Genomic DNA, 27,591 nt, shown 5'->3' with positions numbered 1-27,591 from the left:
ACTAATCAGAGTGGACGATTACGTGACTGCTTACATTATCATGCAATGCCTTCTCCTCCACGTCCTCTGCTAACCAATCACGTTCTGCCACATCATTCAAACTCAAACATGCATCACTAAGCGTTTGGACTCTCATGAGTCATGACTGGTCGGCTCAGCACTTTAGCAAGGGTTTCGGATTAAGTATTAAGAACTTTCCTCTTTGTTACTTGCTCGCCAATCCATCATCCCTATCTATATATTAATATTATTAATATTAATATTAATATTAATATTAATATTAATGTATACAGGCATGATCCAAAAAGTCCAAGCATTGACAAATTATTAACCAAAAAACTAGCAAACATGGAAGCTGAAATCCTTATCATCCCGTTCCCTCATCCCGGCCATATCTTCCCGGCGACTGAGCTGGCCAACCACCTCGCCGGACGTAATCTCCGTATAACCCTCCTCCTACCATCCACCTCTTCTTCCGTCTCTCTCCACCCTCTGATCCGCATACATGAGTTCTCTGTTCCCTCTCTAATCCGCTTCCGTCCTGGCCTTCTAGAAGAGATCATCATCCCCCTTCTCACTAAGCTTTCTTCTTCTTCTCGTCCTCTTTGTGCCATCGTTGACGAGATGATGGGCTGGATTTTTGACACATGCCAAGAACTCAAAATCCCAACCGTTAGTTTCTTCACCTCCAGCGCCTGCTCCGCCGCATTGGAACACGCCACGTCGAGGTTTCCCAAGGACGAGGTTAACCCTAGTCGGCTTCTCACTATTCCGGGTCTGCCAGATGATATGGTCTTGACCGCATCCGATATGACTCACCTGGGCCCGCCACCACGTTTTCAGAGAAACACTGGGCCCGGTGGACCGGATGGGCCGTCCCGTAATCATGGGCCGAGGAAGAGGGGCTTAGTGGCCTCAAGCAGCACGGTGGCTTTCCTTATGAACACGTGCGACGAGCTCGAGCGTGTGTTTTTGGATTATTTGGCGGCGGAGGCCGGGAAGCCGGTCTGGTGCGTGGGTCCTTTGCTTCCGGTCCGGTTCTGGGAGACGACGGGGTCTGGTTTGGTTCGAGATGGGGAGGTGCGTGCCAAGCTCGAGTCAAGCGTCAGTGAGAAGGACGTGATCGAGTGGTTGGATGGGAAGCCACGTGGGTCGGTGATCTACGTGTCATTCGGGTCCCTGGTGGCCCCCACGGAGGAGGAGTTGATCGAGCTGGCTGCGGGGCTTGAGGACTCGAACCAGCCTTTCATTTGGGCCGTCCAGGCTGGGACCGAGATCGTGAAAAATGGCTTCTTCTCTCGGGATGAGTTCGCACACCGGACTAAAGGAAAAGGGCTGGTGATCAATGGGTGGGCCCCGCAGCTCCTGATCTTAAGCCACGTGGCGACCGGAGGCTACGTGTGCCACTGTGGCTGGAACTCCACGCTGGAAGCACTCGGTTGTGGGGTCCCAGTGCTGACGTGGCCAGTGCGTGGGGATCAGATACTCAACGCCAAACTGATGACGAACCGTTTAAAGGTGGGATTACCGATCAAAGCCGAAGCCGACGCGGTGGTGACACGTGCTGACGTGGCGAATGGCATCAAGAAGCTGATGGCCGACGACGAGGTCAAGAAACGGACAGCTTCCATCAGATCCATCTTCTCCCAAGGATTTCCCAAGAGCTCCTCTGCTTCTCTAGATGTTTTTGTTAATTTCCTCACTACTAGTACTAAGTACTAATTAAAAAAAGAAAAAAGAAATATGTTTTTTCAAGCTTTTTCTTTTATTTATTAATTACCCAAAAAAATTAAAAAAAAAAGTATATTTACACAAGTAATTCCTTGTTTTTCCTCTATTTATATTAAGTACTAATATTTGTTAGTTTTCTCCGAGTGTGGGACCTACGGAAGCCCAATTTGAGACGTGGCTTGTTACGATTGGCCAGCTTTAGACCAACCGCTCTTCTTTTGAACAACTGCCACCAGTGAGGCTTCTTGCCGGCGTTCCCCAATCGCCTCCACTTGGTCTGGGCCATCCTCCGCTGCTGCGTCCCCCACACGTGCCGCAAAAGCGCATCCAGAAGCACGTGCAAAAAACCCAGCCGCTGCTGCTGACCTGGCATCCTCTCAGCCACACGTTCCCTTCTGGTCCTCGTTGTCACCTTTCTCTTGTCTTCCTTGCTCCTCCGACGCACCATCCGCCGTAGATATCTCCACGTCGAGGCATGATTATTATTATTATTATTATTATTATTATTATTATTATTAGTATTATTCCGATGAACCTCAACCTCTTCATCACGGTGGTTGTGGTGGTAGTGATGGTGGTGATGATGGTGGTGAAATATCACAGCAAGCTTGTCTTTGAATCTCTTCAATCGTCCTCCCTTCTTCTTCTCTTTGCTAGTGCTCCTCCGAGTTGGACTCACCCTCTTGTGCTGACTCAATGTCCTACGTGGCCTCTGCTTTTCACCATGAACAAGCATTGGAACTCTTCTCCGACTAACAGTGTCGTCCGACTCGGAGGTGCTCCGAGTTCCAGTGAACGTTGACTCGGATCTAGACGAGTAGTACTGCCTCATTGGCTTCACCCGTTTTATTTGGTATCTGGACGACGAGTCCTTCTTCTCGGTTTTTGGCTGGAATAGAGCAAGCCTCTTACTCACAAGACTCGGGCTGGTTCCACTCAGCTTTCTTCCACGATCTCTCCGGTGACTCAGTTGACTCTGAACAGAGTTGGTCTTCCCAACTCGGCGATGTCGAGTCAACTCGTCAACAGGGCGGAGCACTTGACGAGTCCGAACCGGCGCGTCAACTCGGGTACGCTTTGAGCTCCTCCCGAGTTGGCTAATATTTCGCATCAAGGAAGAGGAGGACCCACTTGGTCTTAATCGGTTTGGGTCCCCGGATGATGAAGGTTGGTTTCGGGCTCGATGGCGACGAACATCAGGAAGCGGGTGTTCGGATCTTTTGCGCGGTTTGAGATCCGAACCCGTTTTCATCGTCTTACCGGATCTTTGGTGTTGTTTTAGTTCAGCCCGTTTGCATGCCTCCTTTGCCTCTGTTTTTCCTTGTTTCTCTGCTTCTTGGATCCTTCCCTCCAAAGTATTAATTGATGTATTGGTGTTGGCCTCTTCTTGAGTTTTTTCTGGCGGATTTACAAGTTCAAGGGGTTTTGAAATCATCTGAGTATTCATTCAAGAATATATCATAATTCAATTTGTTGTTTTTTTCTCATCACTCACAACAAATAAATAAAATAAAATAAAAGGTCTAATTGCATGTAATTATTTACCTTGGAGTGACATTGAATAGCTTCTTGGGTAGCCACGTCCAACAGCTTCTTCAACAATTGTCTTGATTTCTCATCCATCTGAGAAATTGAAAATCAGTAGTAACATTATTATTATTATTATCAAATCCAGTGCAATGGTAACATAGAAAACAACTCTCTTCTTTGTTTCATTATAAAAAAATAAACTGAGAAAAAAAAAAAGAAGAAATAAAAAACCATATACTTTTCCTTCACACATCACTCTCAATCAAGTGAAATGAACTTACAATGTTAAGGCATTCTTGCTGAGGGGTCATCAAACCATCAGTCCTCTGAAGAAGCCCATAAAGTCTCTTCAATGTATGAAGATCTGACCATACATCCTCAAGTACTTCAATCCCTTCAAGCAATTCAGCATTAAACATTCTTCTTTATAACTTAAAAAAAAAAAAAGGAAAATTCAATTGCAAACTCACCATCTTTGTTCCCAGATACAGAAGAACTCTCCATCCCTCAGTACTTTTTAATAAAACAATATGTCTGAACTGATAGACAAAGCAGGGGTGTGTGTGTTTGTTCCAATGTTTGGGCGGTTACACAAATCTAACCGACGTTATAATGAAATCTAAACCGTCCATCACTCACACCTAATGGTCACATCTTACCATCATGGCTCATGTTAGTTGATCAAGTCCAACCATGAAAGTTCCATTTTATTATTACAATAAACTATTAAATAAATGCTTCTCATGTCTTGTTGTATACCTTCATTTTACAATTAATTTGTAAAGTTTGCATTTTTTTTTTTAACTCATTGCCAAGATAAATTTTGTCGTCTTTCTCAAAATAAGAATAATAATGTTTACAAAATTAATTTAATAAAAATATATATAGATAAATAAAATTTAAAGGAAAAAAAATGAAGTTTTAATAGTTTAACAACTTCCCATTTTAATTAGCTCGAGGATTTAGTACGAGTTTGTTCCGACGCGCTTGTTCTTCTTCGCCAGATCCGACCCGCTTCCTCTCTTCTCTCGTCTCGCTGCTTCGCCGGCGCATCGTGACAAGATCTCCGATCACCTCGCCGCCGACGGCTTCTCTCTTTCCCCTCAGGTGATGCGCCGGCGGGTCGCATGCCGTCGGTATCCTTCGTATAGCCTTTGATCGCCTCCTTGTTTGTTGAATCTCCGGGCGCTGCTTTTAGATTTGGAGAATGGCGACGAGGAATCGGACTCCGCTTTACAGGAAGTACCGCGACGCCCTTCGGAGTGTCCGGATCCCATCGGTGCCGTCTCCTTCTTCATATGCATCCGCTTCATCTTCTTCTAGAAATGGGCCGGTGATCGAGATGGCTACCACTTCGTTGTTGCGCCCCAATCGATCGTATACCCCTCTCAGCACCGAAGACCCGTCGAATTCCAGGTTTTACTTCCTTCGTTCCCAATTCCAATCCATTCTAAGATTATTTTTATTTTCATTTTTATTTTTTTTTTTGGTTCCTTTATTTCTCGTCTGTTGTCAATAGCTAAATTATCCAGCTTTTAGATATAATGGTTAAGATCACTTCACGGACGAAGCTCAGGGGTGAATTTTGATTCGCTGTATATGATGCCCTAGTTTGCAATACTTAGTTTTTTTGATAGGCTGACCTATATCCATAACTTTTGCTATGATTTTTAAGAAAAAAAACATCTGAAAAACTGTGAAAGTTGTTGTTGTTCTTATCTTAATTTTAGACGTTATTGTTATATCAATGGGTTTCAGTAGCAATTTCTTAATAGCAAATCATGATAAGTTTTCAAATATTAATTGTTAAAAAGTTGATTTTTAGGGCACATTCATTCTCATGCTAGAGGTTGTTAGGATGTGCTTGCAAGTGAGAATTTGTTTTCCTGATGTTGTAGAGGCACAGCTGTTGTCGGTTTGCCTCCGGCTTGGGTAGATTTATCTGAGGAAATATCAGGAAACATTCAACTTGTCCGAACAAAAATGTCAGAGTTAATGAAGGCTCATGCTAAGGCTTTGATGCCTTCTTTTGGAGATGGCAAAGAAGATCAACATGCTATTGAGGTTCTTACTCAAGAGATCACAGGCTTGTTGAAAAAATCTGAGAAGCAATTAAAAAGGTTTTCCACGAGTGGACCTTCCGAAGATGTAAATGTTCGAAAAAATGTGCAGGTATGTTTTTGTTTATTATTTCAGAGCAAGATTTTTTGTGTTTTTGGTGAATAACCGGCAATCTAAATGTATGCAGCACTTATTTGTTAACTTCTTATTCATTTAACCGGTTCTTGTCACAGCAGAGATTTGTTTATATTATCTGGTTTTACTTCATTAAAAAAATGAGATGGGTGGGCTTATAAGGTTTTCTTATTTACATATTGCTATATATCTCAAGCCTATTCGACGTCACCACTAATGGTGTTATTATGAATGGGTTTTGTGTAGATATCACTTGCGACTAATCTTCAAAATCTCTCCATGGATCTCCGTAAGAAACAATCTGCATACCTAAAACGCCTTCAACAACAAAAGGAGGTTTGTTGAATTTCCAATTATTGTGATCATTGCTTCTAATTATATACCAGCAAAAAACATGTATTGCACTGATACTCAGGGTCCTGATGGTGTTGATTTGGAAATGAACCTAAATGGGAGCAGTTCTAGATATGAAGATGAAGACTTTGGTGATATCGTAAGTTGTTATCTTCTTTGCAGTAGTTCATATCTATACTTAAATGGACCTAGCGTGGTCATTCTTACTAGAGTTGGTGTATCAACTGGATTCATCTTTCACTACATTTCTGATTTGTAACATGAGGCCAGGAAAAACTTAGATTTCACACTTGTTTATAATTCATCATAAGAAAATATATAGCATCCAAGTGAGATGTATTGAGCTAAAGCAACATGTACAATGACAATATTATTCCAGTAAATTGATTTCCAATTTAGTATTCCTACAAGGACCTCGTCTTTAAAACAGGAGTAGGGTAGTCAACCTGGCCAACTCTCAGGTTAATCCAATATGATAATTGGCGGCTTAGAGATTTGAATCTCGATTACTTTGGACATACCACACATAGCAAATGATATTCATTTTTGTTAGTAAGCAGTTAAATTGGAACATTTGGTGTTGCAAAACGGAAGTCTGATTCAATAGTTTTAACTCCAGCCATGTGACTTGTTGAAAGTGGGAATCTTTTATTTGAATGATAGATATAAGAAGATAAACATAGTTAATGCTTTGTTGCTGAGGCTGGAAACTGATTGCCTGAGCTTAAGTTAGAGAAAATATTCAAGCCTGTGTCTGCCAAATCTAATAAATCTAGCTGCTAATATCTGTGCTGTTGTTGTTTTAGGGATTTGATGAGCTTCAGATGTCCAAGCTGAAAAAAAGTGAAGCTTTCACTAGAGAAAGGGAGAGAGAGATTGCTCAGGTATGACTGTGCGTTCTGATGATAAATATTTTTCTTTCTTTTATAGCAACCTGCCATTCAGAAAATTGAGCCAATCTTTATTTTTAATTAATAACCAATGTGATTGTATAGGTTGTAGAATCAGTTAATGAGCTTGCTCAAATTATGAAGGATTTATCAGTTCTTGTAATAGACCAGGTGAGGCTCACTTCCCATTATAAATAACTTTTCTTGGCATCAGAAATGGCAAACATCTTATGAAACTTTAATCTATGAGCAGGGAACTATCATAGACCGGATCGATTATAATATTCAGAATGTCGCAGCCTCTGTTGAAGAAGGTTATAAGCAGTTACAAAGGGTTTGTTCTCTTGCACCCTCCTCGTCCCTTGAGTTTAAACTTTAAACCCCACTTCCTTATGCTGAATATGTACTCTTTGGTTTTCCTATTGAATTGATATTGCAGGCAGAGCGAACCCAACGGAAAGGAGGGATGGTGATGTGCGCTACCGTTCTTGTGATCATGTGCTTTGTCATGCTGGTCCTTTTGGTTCTCAAGACAATATTGTTTTGATTCAGAAGTACAGCGGTGCCCATCCATGACCATGTTTTTAGTAAAGATCTTCCTCTGATGGCTTCCCCGGAATACTGTACATGTGCATGCCCACAATGTTAAAGACTTCTGGAGCTCGCCAACATGTCACCGCATCCGAATCAAGATGTGTAGTTAACAGTTAAAGTGAAGGATACAGCATTGCTTGGTGCACATCTTCCATGAAGGATTGCAGCTTGCAAGATAACTACTGTCTGGAACTTGCAAAAGTTTTTTGTAATCATTTGTTTTACCATAATAGCCAATTTGTTTCTATAGTTTTCCAAATAAAATACATCATTTAATATACTCTACATTATGTTGTCAGACAGTTCATTGAGGATATACTTTGCTTGGTCTTGTGTGCCTACAGTAAAGAAATTGTTGATGTCTCAATTGGAGGCAAGTGGCCCATGGCCCAATTTTTTTTTGAGTTTAAACAGACCTGATATTTGCTTTCGTCTGGACTTCATGCAGATATTTTACTGCCATAACTGTTAATTTACTATTTAGTTTTTGTCTCTTTAGATTTATATGTTTATTTTAGAATAGAGTCTAAAGAGAAATTTTGAAAATTGACTTTTATTGGAGCAATGGGTTTGGGAGGCAGTATGTTATGTATGATAAAGTGAAGAAGAAGCAAGTTACAACTGGTTTGAAGAGACAGTTCAGTTTGAAAGGATAGAGTTGTTAGTGACTTTGTTAGTAGTCACTAGTCAGACAGTTCTTCAATTCTAACTTGTGACCAAAAACACTAATGTGAATGTGAGTAAATGCAATGTACGGCAAAGACATGGTGCCCACTATTATCATGGAATGAATTGAATGGTCTTTGTAAAATAATAGCAGTGGTCACACACACACACACACACACACCCACCGTTGTAAAACAAAACAAAACAAAACAAAAGAGAGAGTTGAACTTGAATGCATGATACAAGTGTCTCCCCCCACAAGCCAACATCATCAAGTCTCATTCATTTATGGTCATGCATGATCCACATACATCCCCCCCATTTCATCTGGTTACAAGAATTCAGAGAACTGCTAGATATGGAAGACAGCTATATAATCCCTCTCTCCACCATCCATTGGATTTGGACCCCACTCATTCATCACTATTTATTTATTTATTTTTCTCTTAATTTAGATTTCCAATCCACATTGTTATTAACTTGAAATCATACACTATATGATAATTCAAAAACATGTGAAGAATGAGAGTGTAGGTGATGCCTAGGGTGGGGGAGGATTATTAACAAAAAAGAAGAAAAAGAGAGAGACTAATATAGTGAAATGTTATGTGGCTTCATAACAACGGACAGGAAGGTGGGGTCCATTGGAGAAGGGGCGATGTAGGCGGCTTTGGGACGGCCTCAATCCCGGGCATCACGTGCGCCTGCTGTCGGCCATAGCAACAACAGCTAGCTGTGGGCCTCCCCACCTCACGTGCTTCATCTCTTTCCTCTCTTGGGCCGGGCCCATCCATATATCCTCTCCCATTCTCCTCTTTCTTTCTCTGTGTGTGTGTGTGTGTATGTATGTATCTCTCATAAAAGCATGAGTGCATCTTAAGCCTACTACCAACCACATATACTATCAAAACACAAGCTCAAACATAAACACATTTCCACTTGATGATCATGAGGTTTTATATCCACCACACCCCACACTTGACCCCACCCCCACCCACCCCTCATTCAATTCCAAACAAAGCTACACGTACCCCCTCCCACCCAATCATATATATATATATACACACACATAAAACAGGAAACACCATAATATCTATCTCTAATAAATATGACAGTTAACTCTCACAGTTGTTGACACAGAGAGAGAGAGAGAGAGAAGAGAGAGTAAATGGACTAGTTTGTTTGAATGATGGCAAGCAAGCAGGCAAAGTCTCTGTGCTAGTATGTTTAACAAAGGCATCACATGTGAGCAAAAGAAGCCTCATTTGATATCAAACTGAACACAAATGATTGCTCTTGTCTCCAAATCAACCTCTTACTCTCTTCCCACTCTCCCTCCCAACAATTTATTCCCCCTCTTCCCCTTCTTCTCCTACTCCTTCTTGTAAATGGCCGTATATAAATATATATATATATATATATATATATATACTTTGTTTTGTAAAAAAAAAAAATTTTAAAAAAAGAAAAGAAAAAAACAAAAGAAAAGGAGTAATGGTGGGGGACTAATTCAATCAAAGTGAACAAAACGTTGCTTGCTGCTTGTGAAAAGGTTTCCAATTCATTCATTCTGGCATCTATATTATTCAAGCTTGTGCCCCTCCTTCCTTCCATTCTCTTTCTCTTTTCTGTGTTTTTCTTTTGGTCTGGTCTTATAATCAATCACTGTATTATCAACTTTAGAAAGTGCAAAGAATGCACATACACAAACTGTAGACAATTAGCATCTTTAAGTCATTGTTTGATTCCATTTAAAGATATAAATATAAAGAAAAAAAAAACTAAAAACTTATATTTCAATGCACCATGTATATATATATTTATATCTTCACTCATTTTTTTTGTTCATTATTTTAACTTTTAATCATAAAAAATATATATATAAATATATTTATATAATATTGAGTTTGGACCGTTCATAAGTAACTGTGAAATAAATTTCCCAATTTGCAAAAAGGACCCAAATGGTGAGTTTTTCGTTGTAAACGATGGCGGGGTTTCGTTACCAACTTACATGATACTGCTGTCCCATCAAAGACACGTGTCAACAAAGCATTGGCTAGACAACGTCCAACCCTGTCCCATCTCGCTCAGCGAATCCCCTCCCCATGTCCTTTCCGTGATTCTCCGTTTAAAATGTGCCCTCGGTCATAGGGTCACAAAACGATATCCTCGAATTTTTAAAACAATCAATTAATTACCCAAAAAGAAATAAAAGACAAAACAATTACTACTCAAAAATATATATATATATTTATAAAATAATTTAAAAAAAAGCTAATGTCTTATATATATATATCAAACTGAATAAAAGATTTATTGCGTACACTTCAATAGTTAGTATTTTATTGAATACATCTCTTAAAAATATATACTTCCATGTATATCCTGAGTTCGTATGCATTGTCTCTTTCTCTAACAATAATTTTATTATTTTTTAATTTGTTTGCTATGATCTATGATTAATTTATCAATATTCAATAATTGTAGACATTTAAATACATAATTTTTTTTATAAAATAAATACATAAATTTTATAGTGAGTTAATTATTCTTTCTAAGAGTAATTTTATTTGTGTAAAAATATCTGAACTCTTTTTTTTCATTTTAATAAGCTATATAAATATTTATTAAAATTAAAAAATATATAATATATTAAAATAATGGATTCTTTTAAGACCCAATGAAACATGATTAAATAAATAATTGATTTCATTATTTAATTAATTTCAACAAAAATATCTCTGGATAAAAAAAAATAAAAGAAGAAGAGATACTGACGCTTTTCCCAATACACAGAGCGAAACCCAAAAGAGCCATCAGATGGAGACAAAGCAATAGAGACCTAGCACTCTCCCTACTACTCACCTAATTATTTGTTTTTAAAATTTCTTATTTAAATACAAATAAATTTTCAATTTTATTAATAATTATTAATTAGAATAAATAGGGAAGTGAGAAATAAATTCTCACACATCTCTATAAATAACAGTAGCATCGAAAGCCTCAACCAGCCAATTATTTTTATTTTTTTATTTTTTTATTTTTTATTTTTATTTTAGTTAAAAATCTCGCCTTTGAAGTTCCAACCTATAAAAACCACACAGCCCCATTTCTCTCTTCTACTTCTCTCTCTCTCTCTCTCTCTCAAGCTTTGATAATGGCGAGGGGCTACGGAGAGGAGGGTTCATCCGCGGGTGAGCAGACCGGGTATCTCTGCTGCGCTCTGGGTTTTGTCTGAGCTGGGGGAAGCCTACAACACTACTGTCACTGCGCCAGCTTTTCTCCTTCTCTCTCTCTCTCTCTCTCTCTAGAGTTGGGTTTCTCTTGCTCTTTCTCTTTCTCTTTCTCTTTTTTCCCCTCGCTATCTGTCTAGAGAGTAGATGAATACTGGTGGATGGAGGCCGCCGTTCACGGCGGCGCAGTGGCAGGAGCTGGAGCACCAGGCACTAATCTTTAAATACATGATGGCGGGGGTGCCGGTGCCTCAGGAGCTCCTTATCCCAATACGGAGGAGCTTTGAGGCCCTCTCATCTCGTTACTATCAGCATCCTGCCTGTAAGTTTTGCTGCTTTTTTGTTTTTATATTTATTTTTATTTTTGGTTTCTAAATGAGTTGGGTTTCTAGTCTTATCCAATGGGCTAGGGTTTTCTGTTCTTTTTTGGGTGTAAAGCTTCGATCTTGCTTCGTTTTGCGTCGTTTGAAGTGAATGTTTTTGGTCACTTTGTGTGAAAAGTTTTGATTTTATGTGTTTAGTGTTATTTCTGGTGGGTTTGGTTGGGATTTTTCGATCGGTGCGGGCATTATTATGTTGATGTTTGTTGGTCTTCGGTTTTGAAGAAAAATAGATCATGTCGTGGTTGCATCGGAAGTGCCATGTTTTGATCAATGGTGAGGTTTTTTATTTTAATCTCTACCCTTTTTTTTTTATTATGTATATTTTATTGACTATTTTAATGCATTTGTATCTCGGGTTTCTTAATCTATGAGTGCTCACTGAAAGATTTTGTATTTTTTAGGTTTTGACGAAACCAAAGTTGATTTCTTTCAATGCTTTCCGGTGTTAAATAATGAAGGCATTTTGGAGTGATGTTGCTGGTGTCTTTCTTGCTATATATAATCTTTGCAAGCTTTGTGATGTTGCTGTTGTCTTTCTTCTTATAATATATTGCTGATTTATGGCTGTGTATGAGTTCAATGTTTGTCTTCATTCCAGTGGTTTAAGTATTCTTTCTTTGCTCTTGAAAAATATATGAATCTTATTATTTAGTATGCATCTTCCTTGTGGTTGTTGATCTTGCTTTATTGCAATCTAATGCAATGTGCAGTGTTGTTTATATTTGCACTGATCTTCAGCTAATCAATGATGCTAAAATGACTACTTGAGTTTTTGTTGTTCTTTAATGATCAGTGGGGTACTGTTATTATGGTAAGAAGCTAGACCCAGAACCAGGGAGGTGCAGGAGGACTGATGGAAAGAAATGGCGGTGCTCGAAAGACGCCTACCCTGACTCTAAGTACTGCGAGCGCCATATGCACAGGGGCCGCAACCGTTCAAGAAAGCCTGTGGAAACTCAAACCATCTCCCAGTCTCAGTCATCTTCATCAACGGTGACGTCTCTCGCTCCCTCTGGGAGCAGCAGCAGCTTCCAGAGTGCTACTCCTCTGCATGCTGTCACTGGTACCGGCAACAATCCACAGGGCTCGTTCAGTGTTGGCAGCAGTGGTGGCAGTTCCTCCAGGCTTCATGTTGATCCTGGTTCTTACGGCATGGCCAGTAAAGATTACAGGTCTCTTGGTTTGCTCTTTCTACTTCATTTGCACTCATACTAATCCACATTTTGTTGATTTCTTCCCTCTAAAGAACATAGATCTAATTTAAACCAGAGGCGCATGAGAATGATCTCAATTTATGGTTTTGGAAGTAGAACTTTGTTGGAGGTGAAATATTAAAATCTTTGACCGTTTGCTGTCAGAGATTGATTCATTTCTATGGTACATTGCAGAGACTTGGCAGTTTGGAAAAACTTTTCGCTTCCTGCCTTCATGGTCTTTGTCTGGTTAATTAGCTACACCTGTCTGACAAGTTTCTCCCAGTTCCCAGAGGTTATGAGCTCTCAGCTCTGGTCTAGTGTAGGTTTCCACCAGTATTATTGTAAAGATGGATAGACTTAACAACATTCAGGGTCTTTGTCTGGTTAATTAGCTACACCTGTCTGACAAGTTTCTCCCAGTTCCCAGAGGTTATGAGCTCTCAGCTCTGGTCTAGTGTAGGTTTCCACCAGTATTATTGTAAAGATGGATAGACTTAACAACATTCAGGGTGATCGGCAAACTACTGCTAGAACATTTCTCACACATGTTTCTTTGTCTTTCTGCACCTGTTTTGTGACCTTACAGGTGGTTGATTTGATTATTGAAACTATTTGATGGAACTTGTGTTTCATCTTGGGGGTCTTACCAAATTGGTCCATATTATATTTTGATCGAATTAGGCTTTTTATGCAAGAATAATGAAAAGAAAGGGAGTTCTGTCGTTAAGTTGTGAGTGAACTTCTCATGTTCCTATTATGGTTTTGATATCTAGCAAGGTACAATTTTCTAAGTGTATTTATATCAGCATCAACTTATTCAGCACTCTTATCTAATGGAATTTTATTTGCTGGTTTATTTGATTCAAGAAAACTAAAAGGCATAATATAACACTCTCATGTCAGTGACTCAGTCATAGAAAATATTCACTAGTGCTTATGAAGGGAATGATTACATGTGAGAGTTTAGTTAGATACCCTCGGCCTATTAGTGTGGTGCCGTGTGGTCTAGATGAATTATATGCCTTTTTCCCAACATTATCATAGGATTCCATCTTTTGTTTCCTCATCTTCAATGCTGACACTCAAAAGGTGTTTATCTGACATCTATAATGCATGTATAATTTGTTTTAAGAGAATAACATGTGAACTATAATATTTCTTTTGTTTTAAAACTAATCAAACTTTATATTTGTTCATCCTGCAGCTATGGTAAGTCTGTATTACTCAAAATATTTCCTGCCATTTTTAACAAGAAACAATGCCATATTAGTCTCTGATCCTTCTTTAACCTTTTTAGCATTCTGAGCAAAATTATCCATTAGTCATTCTTTTTTCTTGATGTTTAGTTAGCCCATGAATGCATCTCGATTATCACTGTCTTATTTTCTCCTCAGTGATAATGATTTTGGTAAGTTTTTTTTTGCGGCTGTTTAACAATCATGAATCATGATTCGTTAATTTTTACGACCAAAATTTCTTTGTGAGCCATGACAACACATGATCATGATTCCTTGAACTCAAGAAAGTGCATGCAAGGTATCTTCATAAAATAATTCTTTCAAGGAAGAGGTTACTGAGTTCTGGTTGAGAACTCTTCTCTTGCATGTAGCTCTGACCTATGTATTTGATGTCCTAAGTCTTACCACTCAGATTCATGAAACAACAAACTTGATAGAACCTGTTGGCGCTTTGTACTTGTGTGCTAAGTGGCATAAATTGGGTCCATGTGGAGACTATTTTTAAGAATTGTCTGATGCCAAAGGAATAATTTGGCTTCATGCAAAATCATTTTGTAACTGTTACATCCAGTGAGAACACGTTGTCTTCCTTTTTTAAGAAAATTCCTTTTCTATGCTAACTATGATCTCTTTGACAATACCAATTGATACAGGTACCTCCAGGGAGTACTGAAACCTGATGTTGATGAGCATAGTTTCTTTTCTGAAGCATCTGGGAGTGCAAGGGGTATGGGAATGGACTCTTCTCTTGACAGCTCCTGGCGTCTGATGCCATCACAAGTCTCCTCATTCCCCCTGTCGAAAACTGGAAACTCCGGTTCACTTCTGCAGAGCAATTATCCTCCGCCGCTCCATTCACTGCATGATCTTGGGCAGACTTCAATGAGCTCATTATCAATGCAGCACCAGCACCAGCACCAGCACCAGCAGCAGCAGCAGCATTCCTTATTCGGGGCTGAATTTGGTTCATCGGACTCTGTGAAGCATGAAAGCCAATCACTGAGACCTTTCTTCGATGAATGGCCAAAGACGAAGGACTCCTGGTCCGACCTTGAAGATGATAGGTCCAACCGGACATCGTACTCTACAACTCAGCTCTCAATCTCCATACCGATGGCCTCATCGGATTTCTCCACCACTAGTTCAAGGTCACCTAATGGTGAGTCCACTTCCAGAACAAGCACATTCACTTTTTTCAACTAGACACCAATCACCAACCTGACGCTCATGCTATTCATATTCTGAATGCAGATGATTGAAAACCAACCAGACTGGGTGGTAATGTTCTTGGGAATCCACTGTCCTATGAAAAACATACAGTACCTATCTTTCATTCTATGCCTCTCTGATCAGTCTGACTCTGATGGATTGTCTCTGGTTTCAATGACATTCTTTTCTTTATTTCATGTTCTGCATTGCTTGTCTTAACTTCAGAAATCCTTATTTATCAAGGAATAAGAGTTAATGCAGTCAATAGGACCATCTCAGAATGCAAATATATTCCAGGTTTAGATACATATATGTTTTTCAGTATTTACTTGCAGCTTATTTACTTAGTCTGTGCTGCTGCTGCTGCAATGCTGCTTAGTTTTTTACTTCAATCCTGCTTCTTTGTTCCCTGGAATTGGCATTATTTTGATGCCGAGAGAGGGAACCTCTTAGAAAAATACTTGAAATAGTAAAAAGATGACCATATAATCACATGCATAGTGTTTGGTTGGTATTAATGGGGACCAAGACCAATTGGTCTTTGTTGGGTCCCATGATAGAGAGGTCTCCAATGTGACATCCTTTTCATTGGTTTTGTAAAGCTTTTACTTTGGTACTTATTATTGCATGCAAGCTGTCTGAAGTTTGAATGAATGGGTGAGAAATTTATGGTAAAATGTCTGAGCACTCTCTCATTCTAGTTGAAAGTCTATTTCACTGTTTGAGGGAGCATGTGAGTTTAATTTTTGCCAAAAGAGCTTCCAAAGCAGGCAAAAGCAATAGCTGTAAGGCAGGCATGCAAGCAAGCAAGCAAGCAAGCAAGCATCATTCATTCATTGCTCAATGTTTTTTGCACCACCATACTGTTCTATATTACTATTTCATTCATAACATGCTTCTTTTTCATGGTCTCATATCATGTGTCTTTCTTGCTGCTGCTGCTGCTATTTATCCTGATCCTAATGTGACTCACAAATTACTTTATTTATTTATATATATTTACAAGAGTTATTTAATTTACATGGATGTTTATGTTGATTCTTATTAACATATTTTCAATATAAATAATGTAATAAAGAATGTTATGAGAATCACCCACTTCCATAAAGAAAAATGGGGAAAAAATACTTTTAATCTTCCTATCCATAGTAATTAGAATTTTAGAATTTTTTTTAATGTATATATATATTTACTGAAAATGGGACTGGGCTGAAAGGTTTCAGCACAAATCATTTGCCAAATTAGGCTCCGTGCAAGCCCACAATTACTTCTGCCCATACTCCATTTTTTTTTCTTTATTTTATTTTATTTTTTAATAAAAAACAGAAGATATTTAAGAATCAAACCAAGTTAAATAAGGTCTTCTAAGTATCACTAGAAAATAAAAAAAAATAATATTTTTACAAAAAAATCTATAAACAGTGAATAAACAGTGTTTCTACAAGATCCTATATGTGTACGTACTATAACAATACTATCAACACTGACTCAGAAATTTGATTCTAGATTGGCCCATTCACCATTTTTATAATATTTCACCGCACCAAATAGTGTCGTTTTAATAGTTTTTTTTTAAGGTGATATTTTTATTATAAAAATTAAATATTTGTTAATTAATACTGACTTCAACTTTTCTCTGAAAATTAATTAATTAGATATATATATATATATATATATATATATATATATATTATTATTTTTTATCAGAGGTTTGGTCGCACATACTCGAGAGCGTACAAAATTGTCCGGCTGCGCTCGGCCTTCCCACGCTCGCATCACTCATCGAAAGCACTCTGTTTTTCAGGCATTTCATCAAACACTACAAGCGCGTGGCTCCCAAATCACCAGAAAAATCCCAAATAAACCATCAATGGTAGCAAGGAGACTTCGATCTGCAAGCATTTAAGCACAAGAAGGCAAGGGATTGAAGGCTGGCCTTGCGGAGATGGGCTGGGGCTGGGCGATCTATGAAGGCACGGTTGCATCTGGGTCGCTGATCCTTCTTGGATGGGCGGGGCTTTGGTTCTTGAATCGGCAGCTCTACAAAGAGTATGAGGAGAAGCGCGCTCTAGTCCAGATCCTCTTCTCCCTCGTCTTCGCCTTCTCCTGCAACCTCTTCCAGCTCGTCCTCTTCGAGATCCTGCCCGTTCTCTCCAAAGAGTAAGCTTAATTCGAATTTTGGCTCTTTATCCTAGGTTTTTTTAAGCTCCGTGATCTCCTGTGGATTGATTAGATCTCAGTCAGGCGCTGCTTCTTGATTTGATTTTTAGAATTGGGTGGATTGTTTTTGGGAGAGTTTAGTGGTTTTGAATTGGGATTCAATCTTTGTTGCTGTTTGTGGTTCGGTCGCAGGGCGAGATGGATCAACTGGAAAGTGGATCTCTTTTGTTTGATCATGCTTCTGGTCTTCATATTGCCGTATTATCATTGCTATTTGATGCTCCGCAATAGTGGTATGTCGTTGATTATAGCTTTATTACCAGAATATTTTTGAGCAAATACTGCCTTTTTCCTTGTTTTCCTACTTTGTTTTGATTGAAAGGAAAGAGTTGGAAAAAGCCAAAAAGTAAAATTTATTAATACATTCGTTAATTTTCTACTTCTTGCAGTCATGCATACAAAAATAGGATTTCCCCTCTTTTCTCCATCAATTCAAGCATAAGCTTTATTCGTGTTGGTTGTAGTGTTCTTTATGTGCATCCATTAAAAACTAAATGCGTAGAATGATAAGGCTATTATTGGCTTTGGAAGATGCGCAAGCCACTAAGGACTAATGCAACCTAAGAAGACTGTTAAATCTTTGAAATTTTGATCAAGCATTCTCTCTCCTGAATATGGAAAAGCTATCATCTGCCACTTGAAATTGCCCTTTTGTCATAGTTCCACCTATTTAACTTTTAATTGGAGAGAAGATTTATTTATCTATTTATTTTGTTTTTTGGGATTGTGTGTTTGTAATATTGTTGCCTTGTGTATTGTGTGTTTATGTAGCTATTCAGTTATGTGAGTATTGCTAATTGGTTGAAATTCCTTTTATCCATGGTCATGCTGTTGACTGATTATTGTTTGAAATTGATTAGTTTAGATTTTTGGGACACATGATTGACAAAAAATTTCGGTTTTATTATGACAGGGGTGCGGAGGGAACGAGCTGCACTGGGTGCAATATTATTTTTGCTGGCCTTCCTTTATGCCTTTTGGCGCATGGGGATTCATTTCCCAATGCCTTCTCCTGATAAAGGTCTCTGTATGTTTTATGGATAATTTTATCATGTTTTTTGGTCATGATTTCTTTTCGTTGTTGGATTTTCCATTTAGTTGATTATTTTTCTTGTATAGTATCTTATGAAGGCAGATGGGAAAGCCAGTTTTATTTTGTTTCCTTTCAATGTGTTACAGTCTGATTAAATTTCTTTCAGGGTTCTTTACAATGCCTCAGCTAGTTAGCCGAATTGGTGTGATAGGCGTGACTGTAATGGCTGTGCTTTCTGGATTTGGTGCTGTCAATCTCCCTTACAGTTATTTATCCCTGTTCATTAGGTTGGTTTATTATTTCATGTATTTTCCTTATGATAATTTTGCGAAGGGATTTTTTTTTTTTGAACTATTACTATCTGGATAAATTTACAATCAATTCCTTGCATAAATGTTTTTTTTAATGCTAGATGTGTAGCTGCTGAACAATTATAAGGATATAAAAACAAGTTTAAGTTCAATGGACATTTCATCTATGAAAATCTGTCAACAGAAACCAGTGTGTTTGTGTTGACTATCAAGTTTTATGTGCCCAATTCTTTGGGAATTTAATAGAGTATGATTATTTGTTACCAATTTTGTTCTACTTCAATTGCACCATTATTATCATCCAAACTTTCATATTAAAGGCATGTAGGACAGTTCTACAGCTAGAGATACTCATCATTTGTGTGTGTGTGTGTGTGTTAGTTTTGGGTCTTAAAATGCATAAATTGAACTTTTCATCAAATTAGGCCAACTGATATCTTCTATGTGGAGTTTTCAAGGCATGAAAAGAATTGAATCAACCACACAAACTAGCAATTGGCATATTCTTCTCTATAAAGTTCATCACATGGTTTATTTTTGGAAACTTTTAAGGGAGATCGAGGAAACTGATATTAAAACTCTGGAGAGACAGCTGATGCAATCAATCGAGACCTGCATCACAAAGAAAAAGAAAATCATATTGTCCCAAATGGAGATGGAGCGAATTCAAGATTCAGAAGAGGTACCTTTCATTCACAACACCCTTAAATGTACCACTGTTTAATAATTGTGGTTTTTTTTTTTTTGAGTCATTTACTTGTAATTATTCTTTGCAAACTGTTGCCCTTTCAAAATTTAAGCCATATTTTGTTGTTTTGATTGAGTCTGCTTGGTTGAAAATATAGATGCTTATTTGTCACCCATGTGCAGTAATAAATGCATTGTTCAAGACACATGTAATAACAAATTGTCATCATATCGGTCATACTCTAAATGGAAGCTGTACCATATGCTCTTTTTCTTTTCTTTTCGCTGTGAACTAAGAATTCCTTTCTATTATTATATGGTATTCCATGCAACATAATTTTTGTGTATTTAATTGAAAATTCAGACGAAGCATTATTTTCTAAATATTTTTTAATGTATTCAGTTGTATTAAAATTGAATTGTTAGTTATTACTTCATCTGTAATGATGTAGCATCCATGTTCCTATGCAGAAGCTAAAAGCGAGATCTTTCCTGAAACGAATAGTTGGAACAGTTGTCCGTTCTGTGCAGGATGATCAAAAGGAGCAGGGTATAATTTTCCTTAAAGATAATATTGCCTTTAGTTTTATTTTTTGTCACCAGCGGATTAAGCTGCTCCTATAATCAGTTAACATGGCAGTGAAGTACTTGAACTAAAATGCCTGGCTTCAATTTTTTGTTCTTGAACTTCATGAAGTTAACATCTGCGTTTCAAAATTAGTTGCTGCTTTATTTTGTAATAGTTCCTTACATTTGCTTTCTTTTTGGTTTTTGGCCATTTCTGAAGACATCAAAAGCTTGGAAGCAGAGGTGCAGGCGTTGGAAGAGCTCTCAAAGCAGCTTTTTCTAGAAATATATGAACTTCGACAAGCTAAGGTATTTCTTCCTGAATATATAGAATCATTTGTTAAGACACTTTATGTTTCTGCAGGGTTGTGTTTGCACCTGCTTCTATGAATGGTATGAAATCTGTAAAGAAGTTTTGGAATGTATACATATGCGAATATTTTGATAGTAGACTATAAAGTGGATTTTTTTATGAATTTGAGAACATACAGAATTGAGCAATACCTGAAGCAAGTTTTATCCATGTATCTGAATTTACTTTTTCATCCATTTTTTGTCAAAAAAAAAGGTGTTCGTCACATATAAGGTCTTTCATAGGTATCATGGCCCTCTCCCTCCTGGTTACCATAACTAAAACTAAATAATAAAGATTGCATGAAATTGCAAGGTGATGGTACTGGCCCTTTTAATGGTAAGCTGGTGATGTTTTTATTTTGCCAAACAATGCCTTGATAACCATTAATTCTGAGGTTATATTGATATAGTCTCAGTGTCAAGTTCAAGTTGAGTTTGACTTGTACACCATTTTTTGCTTTCAATTTCTTTGCTTACTTGCTTTGCAAGTTGGATTTTAGATGCATCTAGTGATGGCTACCGATACATGGTTATGTGCAATTTTTCTTAATGGCTTTTGTTTATTTGTTAGTTTGAACATTCATGCAGGAAGCCGCTGCATATTCTCGAACATGGAGAGGGCACCTGCAGAATTTGTTAGGCTATGCACTTTCAGTCTACTGTCTCTACAAAATGATCAAGGTATTTCAAAATGATATAGTGCTGCACGTCGTTGAAATTTCTTGAGCTTTGAAATTGTGTTTACCTATACGCTAATTTTAACAGGCAAAGAGTCTGCGTAGTTTAAATTGTTATATACTTTTTTTTTTGTACGTATTTGTATATGATTAACCAGCATGTTCTAAACTTCTAATGGATTTTAGATTCAAGTTGTTTCCTATCTTTAGTGTTTGTCCAATTTTGTTAGATTGTCATTAACTGTTGTTTGTTTTTTTCTTGCAGTCATTGCAGAGTGTGGTTTTCAAGCAGGTAACATTTTTCTTTGTGGACCTTAAGTAAATCAGCATATCTTGGTTAATTTTTGCACTTTAGTTTCAATGTCTGCCGTAAATTGCTTTTGTTATTCTGTGTCATTGAGTGATGATTTTTGTTTTTAATGTGACAGGCTGGTTCTGTTGATCCAGTGACAATGACTATCAGTATATTCCTTCAGTGGTTTGACATTGGCATCAATGCAGCTGTTCTATCGCAGGTAGGATACCATCGCATGTGGATATGGGGTCATTTTGTGTTCCCAATATCATAGTTTTACAGGAAGCATTGACTCAGATTTTGCAGACTTCTGAGGATTTTTGATACTTCTACCTGATTATTAATGGGTGGCATCATACTTCTCAATCCTGCATTGGATATTATTGTTGTGGTTTTTGATATTGTGCTGTTGGGGGCTGTTAGAGCTGGACTGGCTCTTTTTGTCATATTAACTCATTCCTTTTTAAGATGGATCTTGGGCTTCGTTCATGTATGGCCCAGATGGCAGCCTTTTCTCCATGGTGGTTTGTCCATCTTGAATATCTATCTAGATATATCATGAGTGCGCCATTGATGTATTATTGGTTTATCATATGTCCCTTTATGCAGCCTGTGATTTGGTCTATATGATGTTGTCTGCTGACCATCAGGTGTATGCACTCTGCATAAGTTTATACATAATGAATCATCTGTCCTTTGGTGAATTTGCTGATGCTTTTGATTTTGTTTATTGTTTGTCCAGTATATTTCTTTGCTGTTCATCGGGATGCTGATTGTCATGTCTGTTCGAGGCTTTCTAACAAACCTCATGAAGGTAAATATCTTCTTCTTCTATCTGTTGGGCATCATATGATTCATCATGGAATTTAAGAGCTAATACTAATAAATTTATGAAGATATCTGAAATGCTTCAATGTTGTGCTAATAAAGAAAAGTGTAAATGTGGTTTTTGATATTATATTCTTGCCACTGAGTTTATCTATTCTTTTTCTTGTGCAGTTCTTCTTTGCTGTCTCTAGAGTTGGGAGTGGATCATCCACCAATGTAGTTCTTTTCCTGTCTGAGATTATGGGCATGTATTTTGTGTCGACAATCCTACTGATAAGGAAAAGTTTAGCAAACGAATACAGGTAATATACTCGCTTTTGTATTTTTATCTTTTATCGGTTGATTCAAAATCTAGTTCTCAGTCTGAAGCTTTAGACATGGGTTGGTCTCAATCAAATAGAAAAATATAAATGCTCAGGGGTTAAGTGGGTTGCTGAACTACTCTGCAATGCATTGCATATTGATTAATTTTGAATGAAGTTTTGTTTCCATTTCTGATTGAATGTTTCCTTGAATTTACTGAAATTTGGACTCTGTGTTGCAGGTTGATCATCACAGATGTTCTTGGCGGCGACATACAATTCGATTTTTATCATCGTTGGTTTGATGCGATATTTGTCGCAAGTGCCTTCTTGTCTCTCCTCTTGCTTTCTGCACATTACACCTCTCGTCAAGCTGATAAACACCCAATCGATTGATACATTCTCTTTATGTAAATTTATACTGTTTGTATAAATACAGAAATTTTTTTCTTTATTCCATTGTTTGGCAGATTGCCTCTTCAAACATTTAAAATTTCATAGTCAGTCATGATATTCCAAATATTCAATTTCGTCTTTAGAATTATGAAGAAAATTTTGATTTGGAATAAATTTTCTAATCTATAGATTATTCATTTTTTTTTTTTAAATTTTTTTTTTGTTGAGATATTACACAAGGACCAAAAATGAATATAATTATATTACCATATAGTTATGTAAATAATAATTTTGTTTAGAAACTACAATAAATATATAAAAATAAATATATTGGTATATATTGGATACCAAAATAGACATTATAACGCATCAGAAATTAAAACAACATTTTTTTTTTTAATGTCAAAAAATAAATTCAAGACTAAAATCAAGTTAATCAACATCCGAGTATTTTCAAATTTCAAAGATTAGTATCCTTTCACCCTATTAAATGGAATTTAAATTTTAAATTTGAAATCTCTGAGTATCCCGCCACACTATAAATACCCGGGCAAAGGCGGCAAATCTCTCTCTCTTCTCTTCTCTTCTCTTCTCATCTCTCAAACGCGGCTTCGAAGATGAAGAAGAGAGCTCCGAGAGGCGGCGCGAAGGCCGGCGTTCTCCGGTCCCCGCTCCCAATGTCGTCCCCCAGACGCTTCTCCAAGGAGCCTTGTAAGCCCTTCGACTTCGATCTCACCTTCAGAGCCACCTCGTCCAAGAAAACCCTCTCATCCTCGCCCCTGGTCCGCTCTCCTGCTTCCCCGATACCTAAAACCCCAGCCAACATCTCCGATCTGAAAGATCTTGCCAACTCTCGAGCAAATGCCCTGAAGCGACACCTGGATCTCTTCCATTCTGAGGCTCTCAAGGAGATCAACGCCTCCGAGTCCAGGATCTCCAAACGCTTCAAGGTATTCTTGGTGATCTAATGCCGGATTCATCGATTCCTTGTATTTTGTTGTTAGGGTTTGAATGCGATGTTAGATCCAGCATCCGTTTGTCTGCAAATACCTCTCTACAAATATCCCACTGTTATTCGCTTCTGATCTGCCATGTGGTTCTTTATTTGTAGTTATTTTTATTGTTTTAATTTGAATTTTTATAAGCATGGTTTCATTTCCTTATAGTTTGATATTCTTATGAATTTAGCTTCACCCGTGATATGCTATGATCCCATCTTAATCTTTGCTGGTACTTATATGAAAATCATTCTTGGATAGGAGGGATTAATTGTATTATGTTTCTTAAGAATATGGATTGAAATACACTTTATGAATGTGATTCATGGGTGGTTTTCTAGCCTCTGTTTGTCATCATAAAATGCTTATCTGATTGACTGATTGAGATTTTAGCAACTTATTCATTGTCATCAAACCGATTCTAGTATTTCGTATTATATACTCACAATTTCTTGGTCTCATCAGATGCAGGCACAATCATGTACGCAATTGATAGCTGAAGCAGAGGAGGAACACAAGAAGCTGTCTGGGAGGATAGTTGAGAATATGGATTTGTTGAAGGTGGTGTATTTTTTTTTCCTTTTATTGAGTATGCCAAGCATGCACTGTTCTTTAAGAATTTTCTGATCAACAGGTGGTATTAATTTTATAGGCTTCTTATGTGGAGTTTCTCACAGAAGCACAAGCGACCGCAACTCGTGGTATGTGAAGAAGAAACCCTTTAATAAGCTTCACAATTTTCTGGTACTGATGAAAAACTGCCTTGAAATTCCTATTGTTTGACAGTGTGCAAAGAAAAGATTCCTGAGCTTGCTCAATCTGTGGAAAAAGCAATTGATAACCTGCGCAGCCGTTGTAGAATTCCAGCAAGCCCAATCCAGTAATTCACACTCAGGCCTTCAGATTGTAGAAATTCCAAGTGAGAACTCCTGCATGTTCTTTCTTAATTGCTCAGGTTTTCAATGCCTTCAGTGTTCAAGTAGGATAATTGACTGATAGTTTCTTGGTTAATTTAAATTAATGTTCATTAGATTAGTAGTAGTATTCCTGTCATAACATATATTTGAACTCCAGCTTGCAAAGCAAATGTTGACCAAAATAAATGTAATTTATTTACAGGTTGTAATTGCGGAGCAACCCCATCTGGAAGGCTATCAGGGTCAAAATATCATTGAATTTGATGTGGCAATCTATGTAAGTTTTTGATGTTTGTTCTTTTCTACAGCTTTAAGTTTCAGTCGTCTTTGTAGCTGCATGCAATAATGACCTTACACCAAAAAAGGACATAGGATAATCATTGCTCTCGTTATAGTTTCATCACATGTTTGGATGTTCCTCCATGCTGTCAATGCAGTCCTTAGACAAGGTGCAGGTGCTGTAGTTGGAGTTCTAAAACCGTCATACAGAGTGAAGTAGTTTGTGATACAAAACTTATAGCTGTTTTATTGCATCCAATAATAAAGCCAAGCAACTTTGTCTGGCAATGGTCCACCCAATTAGCCAATTTTTCATAAATTAGTTCAGCTCTTATGGATTGGGTTTGGATCATGATTGACCTGGGTTTACATCCCAAATGAGAAAAGAGGATAAGGTGCTTGTTGGCTGCCCGCCATAGGTTAGAAAAACCTCGCCAATGGAATCGCTCTTCCTCCGACCAGCACCTTTCTCCTCTCTCCAAACCCCTCATCGTTCCAAGCCCTCCACCTCTTACCAAATTCTCTTTCCCTCTCGAGTTCTCTCCCTCCCTTCAGCCCTCAAGAGTCCCAAGGGCTTCGGTCCCCCATCCCAAACCAAGAAACCGAAGCAGAAGCGCACCAAACCCGATGAATATGAAGATGACGATGAAGGATATGAAGATGGCGCCAAAGAAGACGACACGATTCCGGAGGTGGTCACTAATCGGATGATGCGCCGAATGGGGCTCTCTATTGGCATTCCGTTAGGTGTGGGTCTTCTCTTCTTTCCATTCTTTTATTACCTCAAAGTAGTGGCCAAGATAGACGTCCCTACTTGGATCCCCTTCATTGTGTCCTTCTTCTTCTTTGGCTCTGCTCTTCTTGGGGTTAGCTATGGCATTGTCTCGGCCAGCTGGGATCCACTCCGAGAGGGATCTCTGCTTGGATGGAACGAAGCGCGCCGGAACTGGCCTGTTTTCTGGGAGTCTCTCTGGGGTCGCGGAAAGAAGTAAGGACCCGGATAAGCTTCTCTTTGTTTTTGTTCTCTGTTTTCCCCCCTTTGGGTTGAGAATCACGTCATGTTTCTTGGTAATTATGTATTATATTCACAGATGAGAGGCTCTTAGATTTTTGCTGCTCCAAAATGCATGGATCCTTATGTATTGTGTGGCTTTTCTTTGTGTGTGAAATACCGATTGTTCTTTGATCCTACCGGTTAATAGCGCGTAGTTCTGTCGATAGGAGTCCTTTACATGTGCGACTCCCACTAAACTCTGCCTGTCATTGCTATATACTTCCTTTTTGGATAGTTATTCAACTTGTTTCTGTTTACTTGGATTATGGTCGCAATTCTTAATGCTGGTAGCTAACCTTGATTTGTTTAGATTCTTGTCACAAATATTAGCTCCTAAATCAGGTATTTGATTCATTGGCATTGTCTTGAAGAATATGGAAATTTAAAGAGTTCAGCAGTAGTGTTGAGGGCAAAGGTACACATTACCTGTATATGAATGTATATTCTGTTCAAACTTAATGGCGGATGTTCTTGTTTCTTTCTATGAATGTATATTCTGTTCAAACTTTGATATCTGTCTGAATTCAGACCTTGATTAAACAAGAAAAAAATCCAGGAAAGGAAGTAATTTATCTAGGATAGGCCCATTTCTGTTCAGGATCATTTGTAAACATGAATTGTTATTAGTAAAATGAGCTCAACAAGGGATGTTAGTGTAGTGTGTTATAGTCATGGTGCGTGGTATTTTTTTGGTTATACTGAATACTCCTATAGGTGGACAGGGCCTTTAATTGTTCTAGGTCTTATTGTTGTACGTAGGATCTGGTCATCACTAAGCCTTTCAGGCTTTTCATGGGAACTCAAAATTCTAATTCAAAACTTAGTCTTACCCAGTCTGGATGTATTTTGTCTGAAAACAAGAATCGGTAGAGATTGTGTGTTTGTGTTTTTATGTCAGTGTTTTTTTTTTTTTTAATCTTCTGTCCTTGGGCTTCAGTTCTGCTAAGGTTGTCATTTTCCAGACGTGGGCCAGCTTTTTTCTCTCATATTGAGTTTGGAGAATAACCTTTCAATTCTTTTAAGGAATGGCAGATGTTTCATACTTAATCATCAAAAGGACATATTGTTCCCTTACGTTAGGATAATGCTCTGAGTCCCCTTGTGATCGTAGTATACATTGCCATGCTGCCTGTAACTATTCTTGATATATGGATCAGTTTTCATCTTCAACATCTTGACTTTCAGTTTTGTTTTGAATCAGAGTATATTATATTGTGTTTCTCTAATTTAAATTAGAACTAGAGATTTAATTTAACTGCAGCATAGGATGAGTTACTTCTCTTTCATGTTGTGTGACTAACATCACTTTGAAAGAATCACTTGAATATTTACTCCAAATGTCTTAAGTTGAACCATGCTCGCAAGTAATGTTTTTTGTTTTCTTGCTGTGCACTGTGAACATATAAATAGAGAGAGACAGGCAATTTTGGCTGGTCATAGTTTTATGTTC

General features: G+C 37.9%; 7 protein-coding genes across 7 annotated transcripts; 6 read left to right on the top strand and 1 right to left on the bottom strand.

The window, feature by feature from the left end:
- The first annotated feature begins 348 nt into the window (after nucleotides 1-348).
- Nucleotides 349-1,722, top strand: LOC120278684 (UDP-glucose flavonoid 3-O-glucosyltransferase 7-like). The gene has a single exon (XM_039285413.1). The coding sequence runs from the start codon at nucleotides 349-351 to the stop codon at nucleotides 1,720-1,722; it is 1,374 nt and encodes a 457-aa protein (XP_039141347.1).
- Nucleotides 1,723-1,780: 58 nt separating this feature from the next.
- On the bottom strand, nucleotides 1,781-3,765 carry LOC120278683 (transcription initiation factor TFIID subunit 1). The gene is made up of 4 exons (XM_039285412.1): nucleotides 3,732-3,765; nucleotides 3,543-3,655; nucleotides 3,277-3,354; nucleotides 1,781-3,178 (listed from the first exon to the last, which is right to left on the bottom strand). The coding sequence occupies exons 1-4, from the start codon at nucleotides 3,763-3,765 to the stop codon at nucleotides 1,844-1,846; spliced, it is 1,560 nt and encodes a 519-aa protein (XP_039141346.1). The 3' UTR covers nucleotides 1,781-1,843.
- A 438-nt stretch (nucleotides 3,766-4,203) lies between these two features.
- Nucleotides 4,204-7,611, top strand: LOC120279590 (syntaxin-43-like). Its single transcript, XM_039286517.1, has 8 exons — nucleotides 4,204-4,677; nucleotides 5,160-5,433; nucleotides 5,704-5,793; nucleotides 5,873-5,950; nucleotides 6,618-6,695; nucleotides 6,807-6,872; nucleotides 6,955-7,035; nucleotides 7,141-7,611. Exons 1-8 carry the CDS (start codon nucleotides 4,469-4,471, stop codon nucleotides 7,246-7,248), a joined length of 984 nt encoding a protein of 327 aa, XP_039142451.1. The 5' UTR covers nucleotides 4,204-4,468; the 3' UTR covers nucleotides 7,249-7,611.
- A 3,469-nt stretch (nucleotides 7,612-11,080) lies between these two features.
- Nucleotides 11,081-15,786, top strand: LOC120279361 (growth-regulating factor 4-like). Its single transcript, XM_039286287.1, has 4 exons — nucleotides 11,081-11,519; nucleotides 12,374-12,752; nucleotides 14,668-15,173; nucleotides 15,266-15,786. Exons 1-4 carry the CDS (start codon nucleotides 11,345-11,347, stop codon nucleotides 15,271-15,273), a joined length of 1,068 nt encoding a protein of 355 aa, XP_039142221.1. The 5' UTR covers nucleotides 11,081-11,344; the 3' UTR covers nucleotides 15,274-15,786.
- Nucleotides 15,787-16,943: 1,157 nt separating this feature from the next.
- On the top strand, nucleotides 16,944-22,990 carry LOC120279358 (GPCR-type G protein COLD1). Its single transcript, XM_039286285.1, has 13 exons — nucleotides 16,944-17,383; nucleotides 17,576-17,676; nucleotides 18,357-18,464; nucleotides 18,643-18,763; nucleotides 19,340-19,469; nucleotides 19,946-20,024; nucleotides 20,262-20,350; nucleotides 20,984-21,076; nucleotides 21,338-21,364; nucleotides 21,501-21,587; nucleotides 22,110-22,181; nucleotides 22,367-22,497; nucleotides 22,740-22,990. The coding sequence occupies exons 1-13, from the start codon at nucleotides 17,169-17,171 to the stop codon at nucleotides 22,891-22,893; spliced, it is 1,407 nt and encodes a 468-aa protein (XP_039142219.1). The 5' UTR covers nucleotides 16,944-17,168; the 3' UTR covers nucleotides 22,894-22,990.
- Nucleotides 22,991-23,489: 499 nt separating this feature from the next.
- LOC120279538 lies at nucleotides 23,490-25,279 on the top strand. The gene is made up of 5 exons (XM_039286461.1): nucleotides 23,490-23,843; nucleotides 24,357-24,452; nucleotides 24,544-24,592; nucleotides 24,678-24,810; nucleotides 25,011-25,279. The coding sequence occupies exons 1-4, from the start codon at nucleotides 23,511-23,513 to the stop codon at nucleotides 24,773-24,775; spliced, it is 576 nt and encodes a 191-aa protein (XP_039142395.1). The 5' UTR covers nucleotides 23,490-23,510; the 3' UTR covers nucleotides 24,776-24,810; nucleotides 25,011-25,279.
- A 158-nt stretch (nucleotides 25,280-25,437) lies between these two features.
- Nucleotides 25,438-26,398, top strand: LOC120278865 (protein PAM68, chloroplastic). Its single transcript, XM_039285609.1, has one exon. The coding sequence runs from the start codon at nucleotides 25,525-25,527 to the stop codon at nucleotides 26,077-26,079; it is 555 nt and encodes a 184-aa protein (XP_039141543.1). The 5' UTR covers nucleotides 25,438-25,524; the 3' UTR covers nucleotides 26,080-26,398.
- Nucleotides 26,399-27,591: the final 1,193 nt, after the last annotated feature.

The sequence above is a fragment of the Dioscorea cayenensis genome, chromosome 16 (assembly GCF_009730915.1).
Source record: "Dioscorea cayenensis subsp. rotundata cultivar TDr96_F1 chromosome 16, TDr96_F1_v2_PseudoChromosome.rev07_lg8_w22 25.fasta, whole genome shotgun sequence".
NCBI lineage: Eukaryota > Viridiplantae > Streptophyta > Magnoliopsida > Dioscoreales > Dioscoreaceae > Dioscorea > Dioscorea cayenensis.
Note: the sequence above shows the minus strand (reverse complement) of the source record. Positions and strands in the feature narration are given on the sequence as shown.